General features: G+C 40.8%; 1 protein-coding gene across 1 annotated transcript in view; it reads right to left on the bottom strand.

The window, feature by feature from the left end:
• The window catches only part of WWTR1 (WW domain containing transcription regulator 1), a 135,018-nt gene that overhangs the window by 5,632 nt on the left and 110,346 nt on the right, over window positions 1-19,040 (bottom strand). Inside the window, exons 5-6 of the mRNA XM_019439353.2 lie at window positions 5,573-5,706; window positions 4,257-4,369 (exon numbers count right to left, since the gene is read on the bottom strand). Of these exons, the coding sequence (XP_019294898.2) occupies window positions 4,257-4,369; window positions 5,573-5,706 (247 nt within the window). The remainder of the gene's footprint in view (window positions 1-4,256; window positions 4,370-5,572; window positions 5,707-19,040) is intronic.

Raw genomic sequence — 19,040 nt, 5'->3', positions numbered from 1 at the left:
AGGGGCATCGTTAACTAAGGCCAGCTTCCACCCCAGAAGCATTTGTAAGAAACTTGTTAGATTAGCTTTTGTGTCTTGTAAGTACATTAGCCTTTCTGGAAAGGGTTCACAGAAATTTCATTATTCTGAGCAAAACCAGAGAAAATTCATTCTAACCATATGCATTTACCAAGGAGAAAAATCACATCTTTCTGAGTGATGAGGGAAACACAATCAAACTTGCATTTTGGTGATAGTAAAGTTTAATGGCTCTTCTATAACTCATACAGTATCAGTGACTCTTGGCAATATTTTAGAGGACTTTCTTTGCAAAAGGCAGTAATTTGAAAAATTAAATCACATTTGACATGCCCTCAATATAGTGTTACTGATATTGAAAAACAGTATCAAAATAGAACAGAAAACCCAAAATAACTTTTACTACCCACTGGAATGTAACAGATGGAAACGAGGCTTACAAAAATGATCTACCCTGAAAAACTATCTGATCTAAAATGCTGGGTGTCGTTTTTCCTCATCTCCAGTTAAAACCATTCATCTCTATTGATTTCCCATGAAAATGTTGTCATAATAATACATTTTACTTTTAGCCAAACACAATCTATTTTAAAGAATTTCTGTTATCCTTTCTTCTCAGACATGGAAAGCATGAGGAGACTAGTTATAAGAACCTTCACTAAGGTTAACAGTTAACAGTTTTAACAGTTTTAAGGTTAACAGTTAACAGTTTTAAAATCACTCTCTTTGGACCAATTTTGCAATCTCGGAGGGATATTTTTGGCCCTTGCCGTTTTATACATTTAAAAAGTGGGAGAGACAAAAAAAACAGGCAATTCTTAAAAAGATACGTTCTTCCGATTCCTTCTCTCTCTAAGCGCTCTGAGAGAGACGGGGGTAGATGTTTATGTTGCTACTAAACTGAAGGGAGCACTATTTCTTCTTTTCTTTTGTGAGCAATAAGAGTTGTACATTCTTTCTAAGAAAAACAAAAAAGAAGGGACCTAACGAAACTGAGCAGTGTTACTGTATTTTTTAAAAATATTTTCATAGACTCATTTTCAGGTTATTAAGTGTAAAAGAAACAGATACCCCTCTTTTTTAAAGTAGTTAAAACATCGATGATTTGTATTATCAATTTTTAGAAGTAATTTCCTAGTAAGCTTGTGGCATTAGAAACTACTAGAAGAATTTTTCTTTAGTGAAATTAGTTGGAACATTTATTAATGAACATAACAAATGTTTTTCCAGAATTAAATATGAACCATGACTACATGTTTAAAAAAACACGTATGAATATTCTGGAAGAGTGGATGACTTCCCAGCTTTTGCTCTCGTTGTTCCCTTTACTCTATTCCCCACTGCATCCAGTTATGGGTTGCATGTGTGATTTGCAAAGGGAGTGCTCAGCTGGCTTCTTTCCATTCATCATGTGGTCAGTGAATCTAACAGACATTTTCTAGCCACACTTGAGCTGTGCCCACCGCCAGTTGGTCCTCCAGGTTTATGCCTACTTCTTTGAAAGCCTTCACAAACATGACCCTAAATTCCCCAGGCTGACGCTCACTTAACCAGGATAACTTGGAAGCCTAGCTTTATCAAGTTCAATTTGTCCTTACTTCAGCCTCTCAGAAGGGGAGAAGAGAACTTTGGGCCAAGCTCTGTGATCTCACGACTCCCCACAATTCCATGAAGTAAGCACATTACTCCCACTTATAGGCGAGAAATCCAAAGCCCTGGCAGGTTCTATCACTTTCCCAAAGTCACTACTGAGAAGTAGAGAAACAAAGATTCACCTTGGGTTGCCTATCTACAAAGACTATATTCTTTTCATTATATCACGTAATTCCATATTTTGGCTTCAAAACATTCCCTACTTACCTACTTGAGGTCATTTTTAGAAGCCATAGAATGAACCCATTTTTCTTTCTTTTCTTTTCTTTTTTTTTTTTTTTAATGTCAGGTTGAGATTTAGAGCTCCTGAGTCTTTTCTTATTTAACTTTTGGTTTTTATCTTTACTGGCTTCCCAGTGTTTAAAAGATGAAAGCAAACAATTATTAAATGTAGGAAGGAGCTACTTCATAAGGCTGTTCCCAAGAGGACACAATAAATCTCACACTAAAAAACAGAGAGATGAAGAAAGTAAGGGAGGGAAGCAGGAGGGAGGGAGAAAACCTAAGTAATAAATCGAAGAACAACAAAACAAACACTTCAAACTATTCTTGTATGACTCCTCACAAGAAGGTCTGTGCAATCGTCCAAACATGTCGATGACGAGCTGCAGGGAGACCCCAAAGCAGCTGGTCCATCCAACCCACTGCACTCGTAAGGTGCCCAGCTGAGTCTGACTCTTGTCTGACCAGTAGTTTAGCTTCAGAGCACAGAGAGCAGTCATCTAAGAGCACAGTGTAACAGATACAGACACTGTGGATGATGGCACTGGCGAGAGGACTTCTTTTCATCACGGACAATTCACTTACTATCCTCAGTGATGACGGAGGAGAAATTTGAATGAATAAATGCCAACAGTGGACCCCTCAGCCGTCATTTATTTTTGGTTCTAGACTATCTTCTGGGAGTTGAGCACTTTATGATTTAATCTAGATTTGGCTAATAAGACCAAATTTAGCTTTTGCAAGTGAAGGACTCACTCCTGGAGAAGAAGAGGAGACGTGACCAGAAGCCAGCTGGGGCCTGGCCTAAAGGTGGGGCAGGTTGGGGACTGGGTCACTAGGTCAAAGTTACCCTGACTCTTCTTTTATATATATATAATTTTTTTTTTTTTAATTTTAGAGAAAGAGAGAGGACGCAAGCAGGGAAGAGGGATGGGGTGGGGGAAGAGAGAGAGAGAGAGAGAGAGAGAGAGAGAGAGAGAGAGAATCCTAAGCAGGCCCTTCACTTAGCATAGAGTCCAACACGGGGTTCAATCTCATGACCTTGGGATCATGATCTGCATTGAAATCAAGAGTAGGAGACGCCCCCCCCTCAAAAAAAGAGTCAAACATCAAATCATCAAATGCTCAACCAACTGAGTCACCCAAGCGCTCCCTTTATTTTTTTCTTAAAATTTTTGAGAGAGAGACTGACTTCTTTTTTTATTGTTTTTTTTTTTTAATGTGTATTTATTTTTGAGAGAGAGAGAAAGGGAAAGAGCATGAGTGGAGTAGGAGCAGAAAGAGACAGAATCCGAAGCAGGCTCCAGGCTCTGAGCTGTCAGCACAGAGCCTGATGAGGGGCTCGAACTCACTAGATGGGAGATCATGACCTGAGCCGAAGTCGGACACTTAACCGAATGAACCACCCATGAGCCCCTGACTCTTCTTTTTAATTGCTGAGGGATGTTACCATGTTGGGACTCGGAGCTGACAATTTAGAATCTTCTGAGTTGCTTAACTTTCCAAATGCCCACTACCAATTGCTCTCCAAATGCAGCAAATGACATGAAAAGATATGAAGTCCGACTTCACAAGAGAAAAAGTGGCCCATATATTACAACTGCAAGCTAGAAGGGCATAAATATTCCACTGTGGAAGAATGGCAGAGTAGACAGTGTGGCATTAATGCAATTGTGAGGGGAGGGTATATGAAGGAAGCAAGGAAGGAAGGGGGGGGGAAGGAGGAAGGGAAGAAAGAAAGAGGGGAGGAGAGGAAGAATGAGAGGGAGGGAGGGAAGGGAGGGAGGGAAGGGAGGGGAGAGAAGGAAGGAAGGAAGGAAGGAAGGAAGGAAGGAAGGAAGGAAGGAAAGAAGGAAGGAAGGAAGGAAGGAGGGAGGGAGGGAGGGAGGGAGGGAGGAAGGAAGGAAGGAAGGAAGGAAGGAAGGAAGAAAAGAGGGTCTTGGGTGCCTCAGTTGGTTGAACGTCCAACTTCAGCTCAAGTCATGATCTCATGGTTCATGAGTTTCAGAGCCCCTCATCCGCCTCGCTGCTGTTAGCTTGTGTTCTCTCTCTCAAAACTAAATAAACATTTTTAAAAAAAGAAAGGAAAGAAAGGAGGGAAGGGAGAGAAGGAAGAAGGGCGGGAAGGGAAGGAAGAAAGAGGAATTTAAAATTCCGTGCCATATATAAAACTGCATTTGTATAAACTGTGGAAGAAAGGACTAGAATTTATTAATAGTGCCTGAGGTTTGGGTGGCTTTTCAGTTGTCACTTTATGTTATTGTTGAGATGACGTGTTTCTGGTGGGATGCAGAACAGAGAGGACCAAGGGGGCGATGCAAGCATGCAAACACACTGCAAGTACCCGCAGGCTTTGCTCTCACCTGTGTCCATCTCGTCCACATTGCTGAGGAAGTCCTCTGGGGTCGTCGGGACACTGTAGCACCCTAACCCAAGGCCACTGTCGGTGCTCTGCTCCCTCGAATGATAGGGCCCTCTGGGGAGCAAAATATGGGAGAAACTTCAATGCAAGCCCACGCCAAGAAATTCCAAAATAAAACCACAGGTCACAAAAACCCTAAACTGGTGCAGTTCTGCCATTCTGTCCCGCTTTCCAGGTAATGAAGGGAGGCAGACTTTGCACCTCCCATTAACTTTAAAGCATGCACACCAATGTCAGTGAAATTAAAAGACCGTAGGCAAATAAAAGCGGCCTTTCATGGTAAATTGACACTGATTTCCTTTCTATCTCAAAATAATAAGTTGAACCATGTTCTGCAAATAGAGTATGATGGCATTTATGTAAATTTCTTAAAAAAGAAAACAATGTTCAATACTACTTATGAATGCATACATTAACAACCAAAAGGAAGTATAAAAATATGTGTGATGGATACACCAATTTCTGAATAGTGGCTACCACTAGGGAGGGAAGAAGAGAAAGAGACAGATTTCAGTGGCGGTGGGGATGGGTTTAAATATTAACTATAATACTTAAAAAAAAAAAAAAGATCTATGGCAGTATGGCAAACGTGAGTGTTGTATACATGGGTAAATCCTGTTATTTATATTATTCTGCACATTTGCAATATTTCAAGTCAACAATTTCAACAATTTAAAAATTTAAACAATTTAAAAATTCCTTTTCTTCATTATCATGAATTTAAAAATTCCTTTTCTTCATTATTTCACTTACTGTTTGTTTTCACCTCTCTTTCTGTTTTTAAAAACTTTCAGAATTGTATTCGTTTGTTTGCTACAAGCCTCTGCAAGAGCAGAAAAGACACAGGAAATAGAGCACTGCCCTTTACTTGGGTTGAAAAAGCTACAATTAAGGTTTGACTACTTCTACTCATGAACATGTTTCTGGCCAAATTATCTTTTCTTTCTGCTCACATGCTTCATATTTTAAAAACATCATCTCTTTGTTTTAAATTTTTTTTACTGTAAAATAGTTTTAGACCCACGTAGAAGATGTAAAAAGAGTACAGAGTTCCTGTGCTCCATTCACCCAGCTTCACCAAGGACATCTTACATAACCATAGTACAATTACCAACATCAGGAAATGGAGAGCTTCCCTCTATCCCCACCCCACACTTCAAGCTCCCCACCTTTCCCCAACATAAACAAAGACCCATTATACTCTAAGACCACATAATAAAGAAAGCAAAAAGAAGTTACTCCAAAATGCTAACTTACCCATTGAGGAAAGGATCTGAGCTATTATTAGTGATGGATCTCATGTCTGGGGTCATGGCTGGCGGGTTGACAGCAGGCTGAACAGTGACTAGAGTCTCGGCTTCCATGGGGAGCTGTCTACAGAGGGCGGCTTCCTACAGAAATAGGACAGTCAGAGGGAGAGGCAAGTTATTCACTCATTTTCACGAGAATTGGAGCAAAGTATGTTTCACATGAAAACCTTCCGCCAAACACAAAGCACTTAACGTTTGTTCCCAATCAGTCAAAATCATCAGGAAATCATTACTGTTCTTTCTCTGGATAAAGTCTTACTGGCATAAGTCACTTTCTGACATCTACAAAGTTAATGAGAAGGTCCGTGACTATCTACCTCAGGACACTTCTGTAACAACTGTCCCACCCATCCAATCATTTAAATACTCAAATCATATAAAGGCGTCGAGACACTTTCTCAGAGACAAGGCTATTTTTATGCCAGATGCTCAGACCAAATCTAAGTCAATCAAAGCAACTGAACTCCTTTGATCTAGCAGGTACATTCTGGTCTTTGCCACAGAGTCAGGCTCTACATCAAATCGTATCTGCGTCAACCAGGAGAGCAAAACAACCAGTTAAAAAGTTTGTTAGTCGGTCAGTTTTTCTATTCGACTAATCATTCTGTTGACCTGATTAAAATGACTGAAGGTTGCGGAACCATGCAGAGCCAAACCCAATCTCACTAACAACAAACTGATAGCATATGGATTTCATTACCAAAAATTAGAATGCTAGAATTATTTTTTTTTTAAGCTGGCATTACTTTGCCAAAAGAAGTCAATCCAAAAGGTTATGAATTTGACTGCAATTACTTTCTCCGGGTAAAACCTCCAGGGAGTCTCTCTCACTTTGACAACCATGAGCAGACATCAAATTCCTTTCAAATTTGCTGCTCTTTCCAGAGAAGAATACTTTTATATGTTTATACTCGCATCCAAAACCAAAGTTCGGCCCTTCCTATATTTATGCCTATCAGTTTCCCACTTTCCAGCCTGAAGTCATTGGTCTTACCATCCCTCAAACCCCAAAACCATGGCTACAATGGCAAACAGAATATTTAGGCCATCTAAATTACGGTATCTTTGTTAGATCTCTTCCAGCCCTAACATGCTATGATTTTAGAGAGTAACTGCTGTCTAGACAAGTCTAGTGAAGTCATCGGCAATAAAAACTTTCGGTTACTAGAGTTCATTGTACTGTTATGGGGAGTTATGGTAGTGTGACTCTTATAAAACATGAGACACCTGATTGATAAGAAACTGCATTGTTAATTTGTATTGAAATAAACACCCTGGCTAGAAAGGGCCTCTGGCTCACTTCTGTTCTGGTTGCAAATAACCAGAATACTTAACAAATTTTCTCCAGTAATCCAAAAAAAGCAAACCAAAAAAAAAAAAAAAAAAAAAAGGGAAGTTAAAAAAAGTTTTTTTTAATGTTTATTTATTTTTGAGAGAAACACAAGAGCGCAAATGGGGGAGAGGCGGGTAGAGGGAGACACAGAATCCAAAGCAGGCTCCGGGCTCTGAGCTGTCAGCACTGAGCCCAACTTGGGGATTGAACCCATAAACTGCAAGATCATCACCTGAGCTGAAGTTGGACACTTAACCAACTGAGCCACCCAGGTGCCCCAAATGGACTCTTTTTTTTTTAAGGTTGATTTTAGTTCATAATTCCAATCTTGGAAGTACTTTCTGAATAAATCTAGAAAAATTAAGTTGTTTTCTGATAGTTGTTTTTACATTGTAGGATATGTGCATTAGAAAACTTATTCTCCAACCAAAGCTTACCGAGGACCTCATAGAGAACCTGAACCTGAACCTGGTGTGAGAAGACCAGAGTCCACCATGCACACTCATACACACAAACCAGTCTGAAAACATCTAGTCAATGATAAAATTTCTACTTCTTTGATTTTTTTATTTTTTTAACTTTTCTTTTTAACGTGTGTTTATTTTTGAGAGACGGAGAGAGAATGGGGGAGGTGCAGAGAGAGAGGGAGACAGAAGATCTGAAGCTGGCTTTGCACCGACGGCAGAGAGCCCAACTCAGGGCTTGAACTCACAAACTGTGAGATCATGACCTGAGCCGAAGTCAGACGTTTAACTGACTAAGTTACCCAGGCACCCCTCTAGTGTTTTATAAACTGTGAATGCAGAGATCCTGTGGTCAATAAACTTCACGACATAAAAAATCAACTTTAACTAGCACATTCTATTTTCTAACCATTCTAAATAAATGTGGGGTTTACCCTTAAATGGTATGCTTTTGAACATACAAGTTGAAGAGACTGCTGCATTTCCTTATATCTGACAAAATTTTTTCACCATACATCTTTTGTTTAACTTTATCTATTTATTTTGGGAGAAGAGATAGTTCGTGGGAGGGGCAGAGAGAGAGAGAGAAAGAGAGAGAATCCTAAGCAGGCTGGGCACATTCAGTGCGGAGCCCAATGCGGGGCTCGAACTCACAAACCGTGAGATCACGACCTGAGGCAAAACCAAGAGTCGGAAGCTTAACTGACTGAGCCACCCAGGCGCCCCTCTCACCATGTGTCTTAAGAATACTGGTTGAATTTCCAATACCAATGTGGTCTGAATTTAAATACAATAAGAATTATTTGTGGAACTTTACTGGATAAAAAATATACATGTACGTAATATATATGAACTATTTGTCTTCTATAATGACATGAAAGTAAAATGTTTAAATTAAAAGAAAAACTATCAAAAACTAGCTATAAAATATATAAATTAAACTTTCCTCTTCATTTAAATTATTGCTGGCATATTTCAAATAGATACAATATAAATTTTTACAAGACCGCTTGTGTGTGATTAAATACATAAATAAAATTCAAAAAGACTATAATAACCAAAGCTGAAATAACCTATACTATATTGGGGGAAACGTTTCACTGTGCCATCTGCCAATTCACATCTGTTCCCCCTATTTTAAATTAAAGATAATTGAAGTTCCATTCCTCAGCATCGTCATTTCCCCAACTATTTTGAAGCCTTGACCCCACGTCATCAAAAGAGGCAATGCTATGTTCTGTCTGTAGGGGGCTCACATTATCATTTTCCACCTTCAAATGACTGACAAATGAGAAAGAATACAGAAAGCGTGTTGAATGTACCTGAATAATAACTTTGAGACATCAATCATACTTGACTGAGTTAGAAAGTTATTATAGGGGGCAATACTCTTTCCAAGATTATTCTTGGATTACAAGTCATTCCACACAGCAGTCAAATAAGATCATGTTCGGCCCCTGCTCTACACCCTTCTGGATGGTGCCCCACAAAGCCCAATGTGCCAGCCCTGTCTGCTTCTCCTCCTGTGTCTCTGACATGCTCCCCTCACTCACTCCCTTCCCAGTGCTCCTCCCACTGCCATCATCTGTACCAAGTGTTCCCTCTACTTGGAACGCGCTCCTCGGATCTTCCCTAAGTTCATATGTCACCTACTACCTGCCTCCTACAAATGCTACCTCTTCAGAGACTGCATGAAATTTTCTTCATAGCAACTTAAGTATTTCCTTTTTTTTTTTAATGTTTTTTCTACGTTTATTTATTTTTGAGAGACAGAGCATGAGCAGGGGAGGGGCAGAGAGAGAGGGAGAGACAGAATGTGAAGCAGGCTCCACGCTCTGAGCTGTCAGCACAGAGCCCAACTCGAGGCTCAAACTCAAGAAATGTGAGATTATGACCTGAGCCAAAGTTGGATGCTCAACTGACTAAGACACACAGGTGCCCCACAACTTAACCATTTCTCTGTCTTTCCCATTAGAATGTTAGAAAACTCCATGAGAGAAGGTATCTAATTTGTCATTTTCACAACTATATCCTCACTGCCTGGAACAGTCTAGGCCTATAGTAGGTACTCAATAAGTATTTAATGAATACTCAATAAGTTCAATAAGGTACTCAATAAGTTCAATGAATAAATGAAAAATATTACTAGACTTCAAATGGGAATATTTTAAATTGTGATTAGTAATAAAAGAAAAAATACACTAAGAACATTCAATTCTCATCTTCTATCACAAATATGAGTGAAATAACGCCCAATGTATACATCTCTCAACTAGCCAGGCACAAACTCCATCCTTGTGTGATGATCCCACTGCTCTCTTTCCTGCTCCTAAGACAGAAGATAAGCTGGAGGGCAGAGTGGTCAGAAGCAGGAATTCTGAGGCCAGGTGCTTGGATGTGAACCTTGGCTCTGCCGTCTCCCAGCCACTTAACCTCTCTGTTCCTCATTTGGAAAGAGAGGATAATGACAGCTTCTACCCACACAAGATCATTTAATAAATGTTAACTAAGTAATATTATTACCTCATGTTCTGTATCCAATCCCAGAAACAAAAGCAAAAATAAAAACAATCTCAGAAACCACAGTATTGTGTGGAACTGATCCACACTGAGTGGTTTGACATTTCTTCCTGGTCAACTTTCACCTTGGAAGGATTAAACCCGAGTGTGAAATTCATCATGATGAGTCAGCAAAGCTAAAAAAACAATTTTCTTTCCTTCCTTCCTTCCTTCCTTCCTTCCTTCCTTCCTTCCTTCCTCCCTCCCTCCCTCCCTTCCTTTCCTTCCTTCCCTTCCTTCCTTTCTTCCTTCCTTCCTTCCTTCCTTCCTTCCTCCCTCCCTCCCTCCCTCCCTTTTTTAAATAAGGAGAGGTCTGTAAACTTCTTTATATAACATAGTTTTTAATATACACGGAGAATAGCGAGAAGTTTCACTTCACTTAATTATGTAAGTTCCATATTTAGAATTTTTAAAAGTCTACCTTTTTTTTTGAATGAAAATATTTTCCTATTTCTGTTCATGAATTAAAGGAGGAAAAAAGAGCAGTACAAACCCCAAAGTTTGGAAATAAAAGGACTAACATCACTAAGAGGTCCACATCCAAACAAGGGAGGATTTATTTAAAAAAAAAAATTAGGTATAAAATTAAATCCCAGACTCAGTATGATTTTGGCTGCCACATGACATCTGCTGTCCTACATGCCTGACTTTGGTTTGACCAAGAAGCAGCAGTCAAGACTGACGAAGGTAAAATAGCTAAACCACAGACAGAAGTGGTGGCAGTGGAGTAAGCAAACGGATGTGGAAACAGAGGCTCAGTCAGCCAAGGTTGGTCTAGGCCTAGACTCAGGCCACCAACTCAGAGAGTGGGTGTGGCAGCTGCTTTAGCCTGAGCTGGGGCCCCAGGTCCCCCTAGTCCAGGCAGGAGAACAAAGGCTAGGCTGGAGGCACATCTGAGCTTCTTGGTCTCACTCTCACCTCCCATTTCCACTCCAGTCCAGTGGGTATATGCACAGATGCCTTCCCAGGGTGCCCCCACCCTGTCCTCTCGGACAAGTCTTCCGTTTCCTAGACTCCTCGTACTTCGGGTCCCTCTTCACTTAGTTCTATCTCCCCCACCCTTTGAGGTTCTGTTGTTCCATCTTTTCCAGAATGCCTTCCCTGACCACCAGAAGCACAGCAAGCCACCAGCTTCCCCTCTCCTGGCCCTGGACTCCTGAATACACGTATTCAGCTGGGATCTGAAACCGCACATCTCACAATGCACTCCTCATCTGGCCCCAAAGCAGCACTTCCTGGCTGACTTTAAGCCTTCACCCAAAGCTATCACCACCTATCCCAGCTCAAAATCCAAGTCCACCAACTCCCTCAGCCCCCATAGAAATTCATTCATTTGTACCTGTATTTATTTATTTTTTTAAAAAAAATACGACAGAAGCTACCAGGTGCCCAGGTACTGTTCTTGGCAGCAGGGATACAACAGTGAGCACAGGCCAGTGCCCTACCTCACAAAGGATTCTAGAGAGGGAGAAAGAGGTGGACAAGGGCCAAGCCTTGTGGGTTCTGTCTCCTTGATATCGCCATACTCCAAACCTCCTTTCCATTTCAAGTAGCAGATCAGCACTGCTTCTCTAGATATTCCAAAAGACCTTCCTACCTCCAGTCAACCTCCACATGCAAGGCTACATCCAGGTCTCTGTTCTACACTTTGCAAAGAGTGACCGGAGGAGAAAACTCAGGCTGGAAGGGGTCTGGGTCTCATGACTTACGAAGCAGCAAGGCTCTCAAACTATCATGGACTGTCACATGGAAGAAGGAAGATTCCTTCCACCACAGATTTGACGCAGATCTGATGAAGGGCTTTCCAGTTAATAGTCTTGTTGAGTGGTGGGATTGGCTCTTCTCAATTCTCTGGGCTACTAGCCACTGGAATTCTCAAGCAGTTGATGAGGGTTAAATGCTATCAGACATGTCCAGAGCTTGGCACAAGAGAGAAAGTGTCCTTGGAATTGGAAAGACTGCAGTTCAAATCCCAGCTTGGCTACTCCCTACCTATAACATCTTGGGCTAAATTCTTAATCTTTCTTGATAGTTTATTCATCTGGGGGAAAAAAAAGACTGCTTATAAAAGAGTCATCTTGCAGGGCTGTTAAACAGATTTAAAAGCACATTTATAAAGAACCTGGCCCACTGAGGCAGTCAACAGAATAAGTTACTGATAGTGTTACAGGTTTGAGGAGGCAGAGATGTTGGCTAACTCTTGCATATCACTTACTATGTGTGGCGCTCTGTTCTGGGCACTTTAGCATTTCATCCTCATGACAACCCAACTGTCTCCATTTTACAGATGAGAAAACCGAGGCTTGGAGAAGTTAAGCGACCTTCCCAAGATGTATCTCCAGAGTCTGTTTTTGTAGCCACCACACTGACAGTGTGTGGCAGAGAAAGAAAAACCAAAGGTTGAGGTCAGGAGACCTCAACGTTTTAGCTCTTTCACCTACTGGCTGTGGGACGTAGGCAAGTTATTTCATTTCTCTGAGCCTATTTCCCCAGCTAAAAAATGGAAATACCAACCCCCTTCCTTTAGGCAGTTTAGAGGAGGACTGGATGAAACAGCTTGTTTAACTGTCCTGAACACAGTTTCCCTCCCTGAACTGGGAAAAAGATTGAACTGGACATATTTTATGCTCCTTTTCAACGTATATGGGTGGAGCTAGTGTCCTGGGAATTCACAACACATCAAGTTGTAAGTTCAGATTTTAAAGGCCAGTTTCAGAAAGATCTGGAAAGCTGCCCTTAGTAACCCCACCCCTACCCTTCTCTACCACAACTTTATTTTTCTCTATCCAAGCTGGGGGTGGAAAGACTGTTGCAAAATAAAGTCCTGAGAATCTCTTTCAGAGTTTGTGGTTGTTCATCCAGGTCCCTGAAACAAATAATTATACGTGGGTTAAAAAAAAAAAAACGCACACACACACACCAACAACAACAACAACAACAACAAACTCCTTTCCTAGCAGCTGGGGAAGGGGGTGGGTGTAAAACAGAGTGAGGGATGTGAAAGACAAATGCTGATTTGTAAGTTGAAGATGTCCCGGGAAGCAAACCTCAAAGCTCCTTCCCTTCCAGCTCCCCACTGGCCTACAGCTTGCCTGTGGAATAAATCAACAGAGGAGGTGAGAAAGTAAACAGCAGTTGAAAGCATCCTGCAGCCCTGTCCATCCTTGGATGAGGGCATGCCTGCAGCCAGCCAGCTCCTGCCCTCACTGGAATGTACTTCAAAGAGAAACAAATGACAATAACCCCTTCTGAGGGCGCTCTGTTTGATTCTAGCGTGTGTGGCCAGGGATTCTACAAAACTGGAAGATTGGCTTGTTTTAATTATAAAGGGTGGGGTGAGTAGAAACAAATGAAAAAATAAAATAAAATAAAGACAATATTTTGAAATCCTAACATTAAAATAGTTACTCTGGTACAGAAGAGTTGCTGTCTCTGCCAAAACCCTAAGGGACTTGAGGGAGAATGCTGAATTATTTACCTTCTTTAGAGGAAAAAAAAATTTTCCCAATGTAAATTTCTTTTTAACTCTATGCCAAGAGATTCTAGAAATTCATTGTCACATTTCCTAGAGCCTCCCTTTTTCAAATACCTCATCATACATTCTCAGCTGCCAGACTGCCGCTATGAAAGAACAGTCGAAACTCTCACACTTTGGGGAAAACATTTGTTGAGTCCATAATGATTACCATGGCCTGTTTGCTGATCTTTCCATTCAGTATGTATACAACTATCTTGTGTTATTCTATAATCTCTGTTGCTCCTTAGAATCATATTAAGGAAAGCATTACAATTTGGATATTCTCTCTTCACTAAGAAAAAAAACAATCAAACAACAACTGCTGAATGGATTTTGAAATGGTCTATTTCTTCATACCCTGGTGATCTTATTAAGATCAGAAGTATGAAGCTGGGTTTTTCCTTTGTGCAAGCTTGGTGACCCTCTATTTTAAACATGTGTTCAGTTTATACCGTTTTTTAAAAAGGGTCCTTGTAAAAAGAATTGATATTATTTCTCAACAACATAGGAGCACCGAGACATTTTAGAAAACGGAGTGTTTGCTGGGACTTGTAGACAAACGAAAACACTGACAGAAGTTAGAACTGAAGCTCTCTAGAAAGGAGGGACCAAGTCTGTGTGCTCACTGCCGTGCATAGTACCTGGAGCGTTTGTTGAACAAATGAATGAATGAACTTAAGTAGCTCAGCTATCATAGGTAGATTTACATATTGGTTGGACAACAATCGACCCTGAAACCTAATTCTATGAAATGCTTTTCGAAAAGTTAAATTATACCTTCTGAAGGAAAGACTCTTTATGAAACAGCCACCATTTATGCTTCACGACCTGTCATCATATAACACTTTTTAACCTCTCTAAATAGCTATTCTTCACATGACAAAAACCAGACTTCAGATCCTTCTCTCAGAGCAACGCTGCTCAGGGCCGGGTGTGTCCCTCCTGGGCCCACAGTCAGGAATGGCTGCTCGAGGCCGGCCAGCTGGCCAGCCAGACCCCGTAGTGGCTGTCAGGCCTAACAGAAATCTGTGAGACCTGCCAGAAGAATTCCAAAAGAGGCCTCCCGCCCAAACCCTCTGTCCCCATCCCCGTTGCCCTGGCAACCAGAGGCCAGGCTTAGTCAGCAGTTTTGTTTGACAAGCTACATTCTCCCGTCCACGGAGCTCCAATTATGAGAGAGACAAGGGTAAAAGCACAGCTGAATTCGTCTAGGAATAATAATGGTTTCTCAACAAGGCAGGCCCTGAGAAGGGACAAGGGGGAGCGAAGGCTTCTCCACTTAAGAATCTTCCAGGGGGCTGACAGGAAGCCCTTGAGGTTAAAATCTTCAAGGCAGAAGGCCCCCCCAGCTTCATATTTAAAAGAATAATACACATGAAAAGAAATACTCTGCTTAGATAAAGTCATGACTCTGTTTTCATGTCAAGGGATTGTTCTTCTCGATGAGTAAATAGTGACTGAGAGGCCTGTTTCTCAATTTCTTACCAGTTACCAAAATTTTCCATTTCATTGGGTAAAGTTGCAAACATGCCCTTTAGGATACTGAGCAACCACTGTGATTTTTAAGCTGTAACAGAATATTCTACAGTTATTGTGGGCATGTGTGGTTCACGGTATTTTGAAAATTATGTCCAGCCCCGTTGTGGAAAGGATCCCAGGCAGCTTACAATACATACAACCAAAGTCACGGCACAACTTCCATGGCTGATACACAATAAATAAATGACTTCCCGATATATTAAGAAGAAGAGATAACAAAATGGGAGTATGACATGCTACCAATTTTGTTTTAAAAAAACACAGCATACACACAGATACATACAAAGACTGGAGAGAAATCACCAGCATCTTCACAGCCACCCTCTCAAAGTAAGAGTATGAGTGATTCTTATGTTCTTGTTGTTGAGTATTTTAAACATTGTTTTACAATGAATGTGTTTTGTCTTTCTTGTATGATGATTTTACTTTATTATTATTTTAATTTATATATAGTAAAATTCACTCTGTGGTAGGCACTTCTTTTTTAATTTTTTATTTATTTTATTTATTTATTTATTTTTGAGAGAGAGAGAGGAGGGTGCAAGTAAGCAAGGGACAGAGAGAGAGAGAGAGAGAAGCAGGGCTCACCAGAAGTGGGGTTCGTGTTTTACCCGAAGCGGGGCTCGTGCTCACCTGAAGCAGGGCACAAACTCACCCAAAGCTGGGCTCGAGATCACCGGATGTGGGACTCAAACTCACGAACTGTGAGATCATGACCTGAGCTGCAGTCAGATGCTTAACAACTGATCCACCCAGGGGCCCTGCGGTGTACATTTCTGAGTTTTGACAAATCCATGGGGTTGTGAAATAGCTACCGCAATCAAGCTACAGAACTGTGCCACCAGCTCCAAAATTCCCTGGTGTTGCCCCTTTGCAGGCAGCCCCCCAACCCCCAACCCTGGCAACCACCTCCATTCTCTGTTCCTATAGTTTTGCCTTTGTCCAGAATGTCATATAAATGGAGTCATACAGTGTATGTTCTTTTTTGGACACGCATGCTTTCTTTCATCTCAATCAGAAAAAAAACCCTAGTCAATTATATCTTTAATAAATTAAAAACATTATATTTTTCTCATTAAAAAGAAAAAAAATGTCACAAACTGAATTCAAATTTATTTTTTAACAATAGGAAGATACTGGGAAGCACACCTTCAACTGAGATTGCTTTCTTTTCTAGAGTTGCCATTTTGCTCATCAACTTGAAGCTGCCTCTTCGTGTTTGGGAAACTTCGCAAAATAAAACTCTCACGATCATGGACAAGAGAGAATGTCTTTCACAAAAATTCACTCTCCACAATGTGTGTGATAGATGCCTGTTGAAAGCAGGGTAACATGCACTTTCCTACTATGACTGTGTGCCACAGACCTGGCTGGGATTTCTCTGTGCTTGTTTGGGGCACCCCTTAGCTTGGAGCACCTGCCAACATTCCATGATAACTCATCAGTTATGGATACAAGAAGTTCAACTGTTGCTATAGCAGCCAAGGCAAATTGTAGGGGCCATTTTTAATAAAACTCTCCTACTTTAGAAGATTCCTGGGGCACTGGGGTGGTTCCGTTGGTTGAACATACGACTTCGGCTCAAGTCATGAACTCACAGTTCATGGGTTCAAGTCCCACGTTAGGCTCTGTGCTGACAGCTCAGAGCCTGGAGCCTGCTTCAGATTCTGTGTCTCCGTCTCTGTGCCTGCCCCTCCCCCACTCATGCACGCTCACACTTCGTCGCTCAAAATTAAATAAATGTTAAAAAAAAATGTAAAAGAAAGAAAGAAAAAGGAAAGAAGAAAGAGGAAAGGGGCCTCTCTCTTGGAAATTCTCTCGTGATGAATGCAGGTAGGTCAAGGCTGCCTGCAACGCAAGGCCCCCAAGAAGTCAGCCTGTACAGCTAGTGCCCTTGGGGGAGCAAGAGGAGAGCCACGCTCATTACAAACTGCCCAGGGAGCAAAGACTATTCAGACAGTTGTTGACTACCAAGGGCACGGCAGCGGGACAGGATGAACAACTGGAAGTCTACAGATAATCTTCAGCCCTCATCAGGACCACCATTTCCTCTATCCTTATTCCTGTTTTCTACCAAATTCTAAAAGGCAGCTAAACAGGTGAGCCAAGTATCACCTCTATTGACAGTCCATTTCCCTGTCCTTGCCCTGGCCTAAGTGCAAATAGTGAGGCAGAAAAATCACCAAAAAAAAAAAAAAAAAAAAAAAAAAAAGAAGAAGGAAGAGGAGGAGAAGGAGTAAAGAAAACCCACCAAGATGATAGACATAATCCACACCTGAACAATCAGGCATCTTGGCAAGTGCCCCAGAAAACTATCAGAGAACACTCCAGCACTTTATTGTATGGCCTTAAATAGTATCTTTGACACTGAGTAGCAGGCTGCCTCTGGATGGGAGTGGGGAGACCTTCCACAATTAAAAAGTTTCTTTAGGCCTTTTTTCCTGTATTCCATAATAAAAATAAAAAGACATCAGAACCATCCATTCCATCTCCTTTCCTCCTCCTAACTACAACACACACACACACACACACACACACACACAGTGTGAACTATGTGAGCCTCCATGAGCAAATCTGGACGTTTCTCCCCACTGTGCTGTACAGGAGAATTGCACAATATGATGCAGCAAAATGCTCCTAGTCCCACAGCCTCAAGGGATCAGTATTTAATGAACTTGGTTGGCATTTCTGTAATACGAACCATCAATACTACATTCTGGTTCAAAGGCACCTATGGTTGGAATAAAGGAAACAATTTGGGGCACTCTTCCCCACCCCTTTGCAGAAATACTTTCTGTGGGAAAGAAAGAGGTGGGGCAAGAGAAAGAGAAACACAGAAAGCGGCAGAAACTGAGAAACAAGCAGTTCTTTGCAGAATGGTGATAGCTTTGTGTAAGAAGAAAAAACTCACTAAAGCTTATTTAAATGTAAAACTAAGAGAAAGCTTATAAATGCTACTATAATACTGTTTAATTTGGTCTATATTACAAAACAGAAAAAATATCCCAAATGGAATTATTATCCTAAGACAAAAAAATAATACAATTACTTCCTGCTAAGAAACATGATACTGTCTATCTAAAAACAGTATAAACAACTGTTACCCTGAAATAACCATGAAAATTCAGACGTAAATCCTCAGGGAAAGAGGCACAACTGTAGTTATATTATGAAGTTGTATTCCTCAAATTCAGAGGATAGTTCTACTGAAGAACAAAGCACAATTTATATTCATTGCCCTCATTTTCAAAGGCCGTGTCTAAAGAATTATTTTAATTCACCATGTTTTTAAAACTTCACACAGTATACATACTTTCATCTTCGAATTTATTTCATGAGAAATACATTATTCATTTATAGATGTCAATGTATATTTTTTAAAGTCTGAGATGTAACTAAAAGAAAAAGTTGTGTTTACCATGATATCCCCACAACACTTGCAAGAAAGCTCTCTGGAACACTTAAAACTACTCACTTCCTTAAACGAGTGAAAGGAAGCCACCCATGTATCTTGCTTCATGTGAGTCAAAAAGGAAAGTCTGAAGAATTAGAACAATAAACGGAAGTTTTCTTCCCTAAAATGTAGCCAGCAAGATTTATGAGACCTAAAAACATAGGCTACATTAGTTTAGCAACACAGAAGAAATAATTCTGTTCTTGCACAGACCAAGCAACCAAGGAGGCAGAAAACTGTGGGTTCCTTCAGAGATTGTCTTTTATTCATTTTCTGAAATGCTGCATTGACCCTGACCCGTAGAGAATACACAGCAACATTCTATCCGCTGACCGAGTGACTGACTGAATGAATGAAGAATGAATGAATGGAGTATGGCACAAAGGTGCCTGATCAATACCCACTCTATCAGAGCCCATATGCAAACATTTTCCTTCTCATTCTCCCTCAATTTTCCCTAATTCTTTTTTATGCTCCATGGTAAACCAAAGACGGTTGCAAATTCTTTGTCATTTTGTCCATGGAACATCCCCTTCTACTATCTGCTTT

The sequence above is a fragment of the Panthera pardus genome, unplaced genomic scaffold (assembly GCF_024362965.1).
Source record: "Panthera pardus isolate Hobbes unplaced genomic scaffold, ASM2436296v1 HiC_scaffold_16, whole genome shotgun sequence".
Taxonomy (NCBI): domain Eukaryota; kingdom Metazoa; phylum Chordata; class Mammalia; order Carnivora; family Felidae; genus Panthera; species Panthera pardus.
This window is presented reverse-complemented; position numbering and strand designations above follow the sequence as displayed.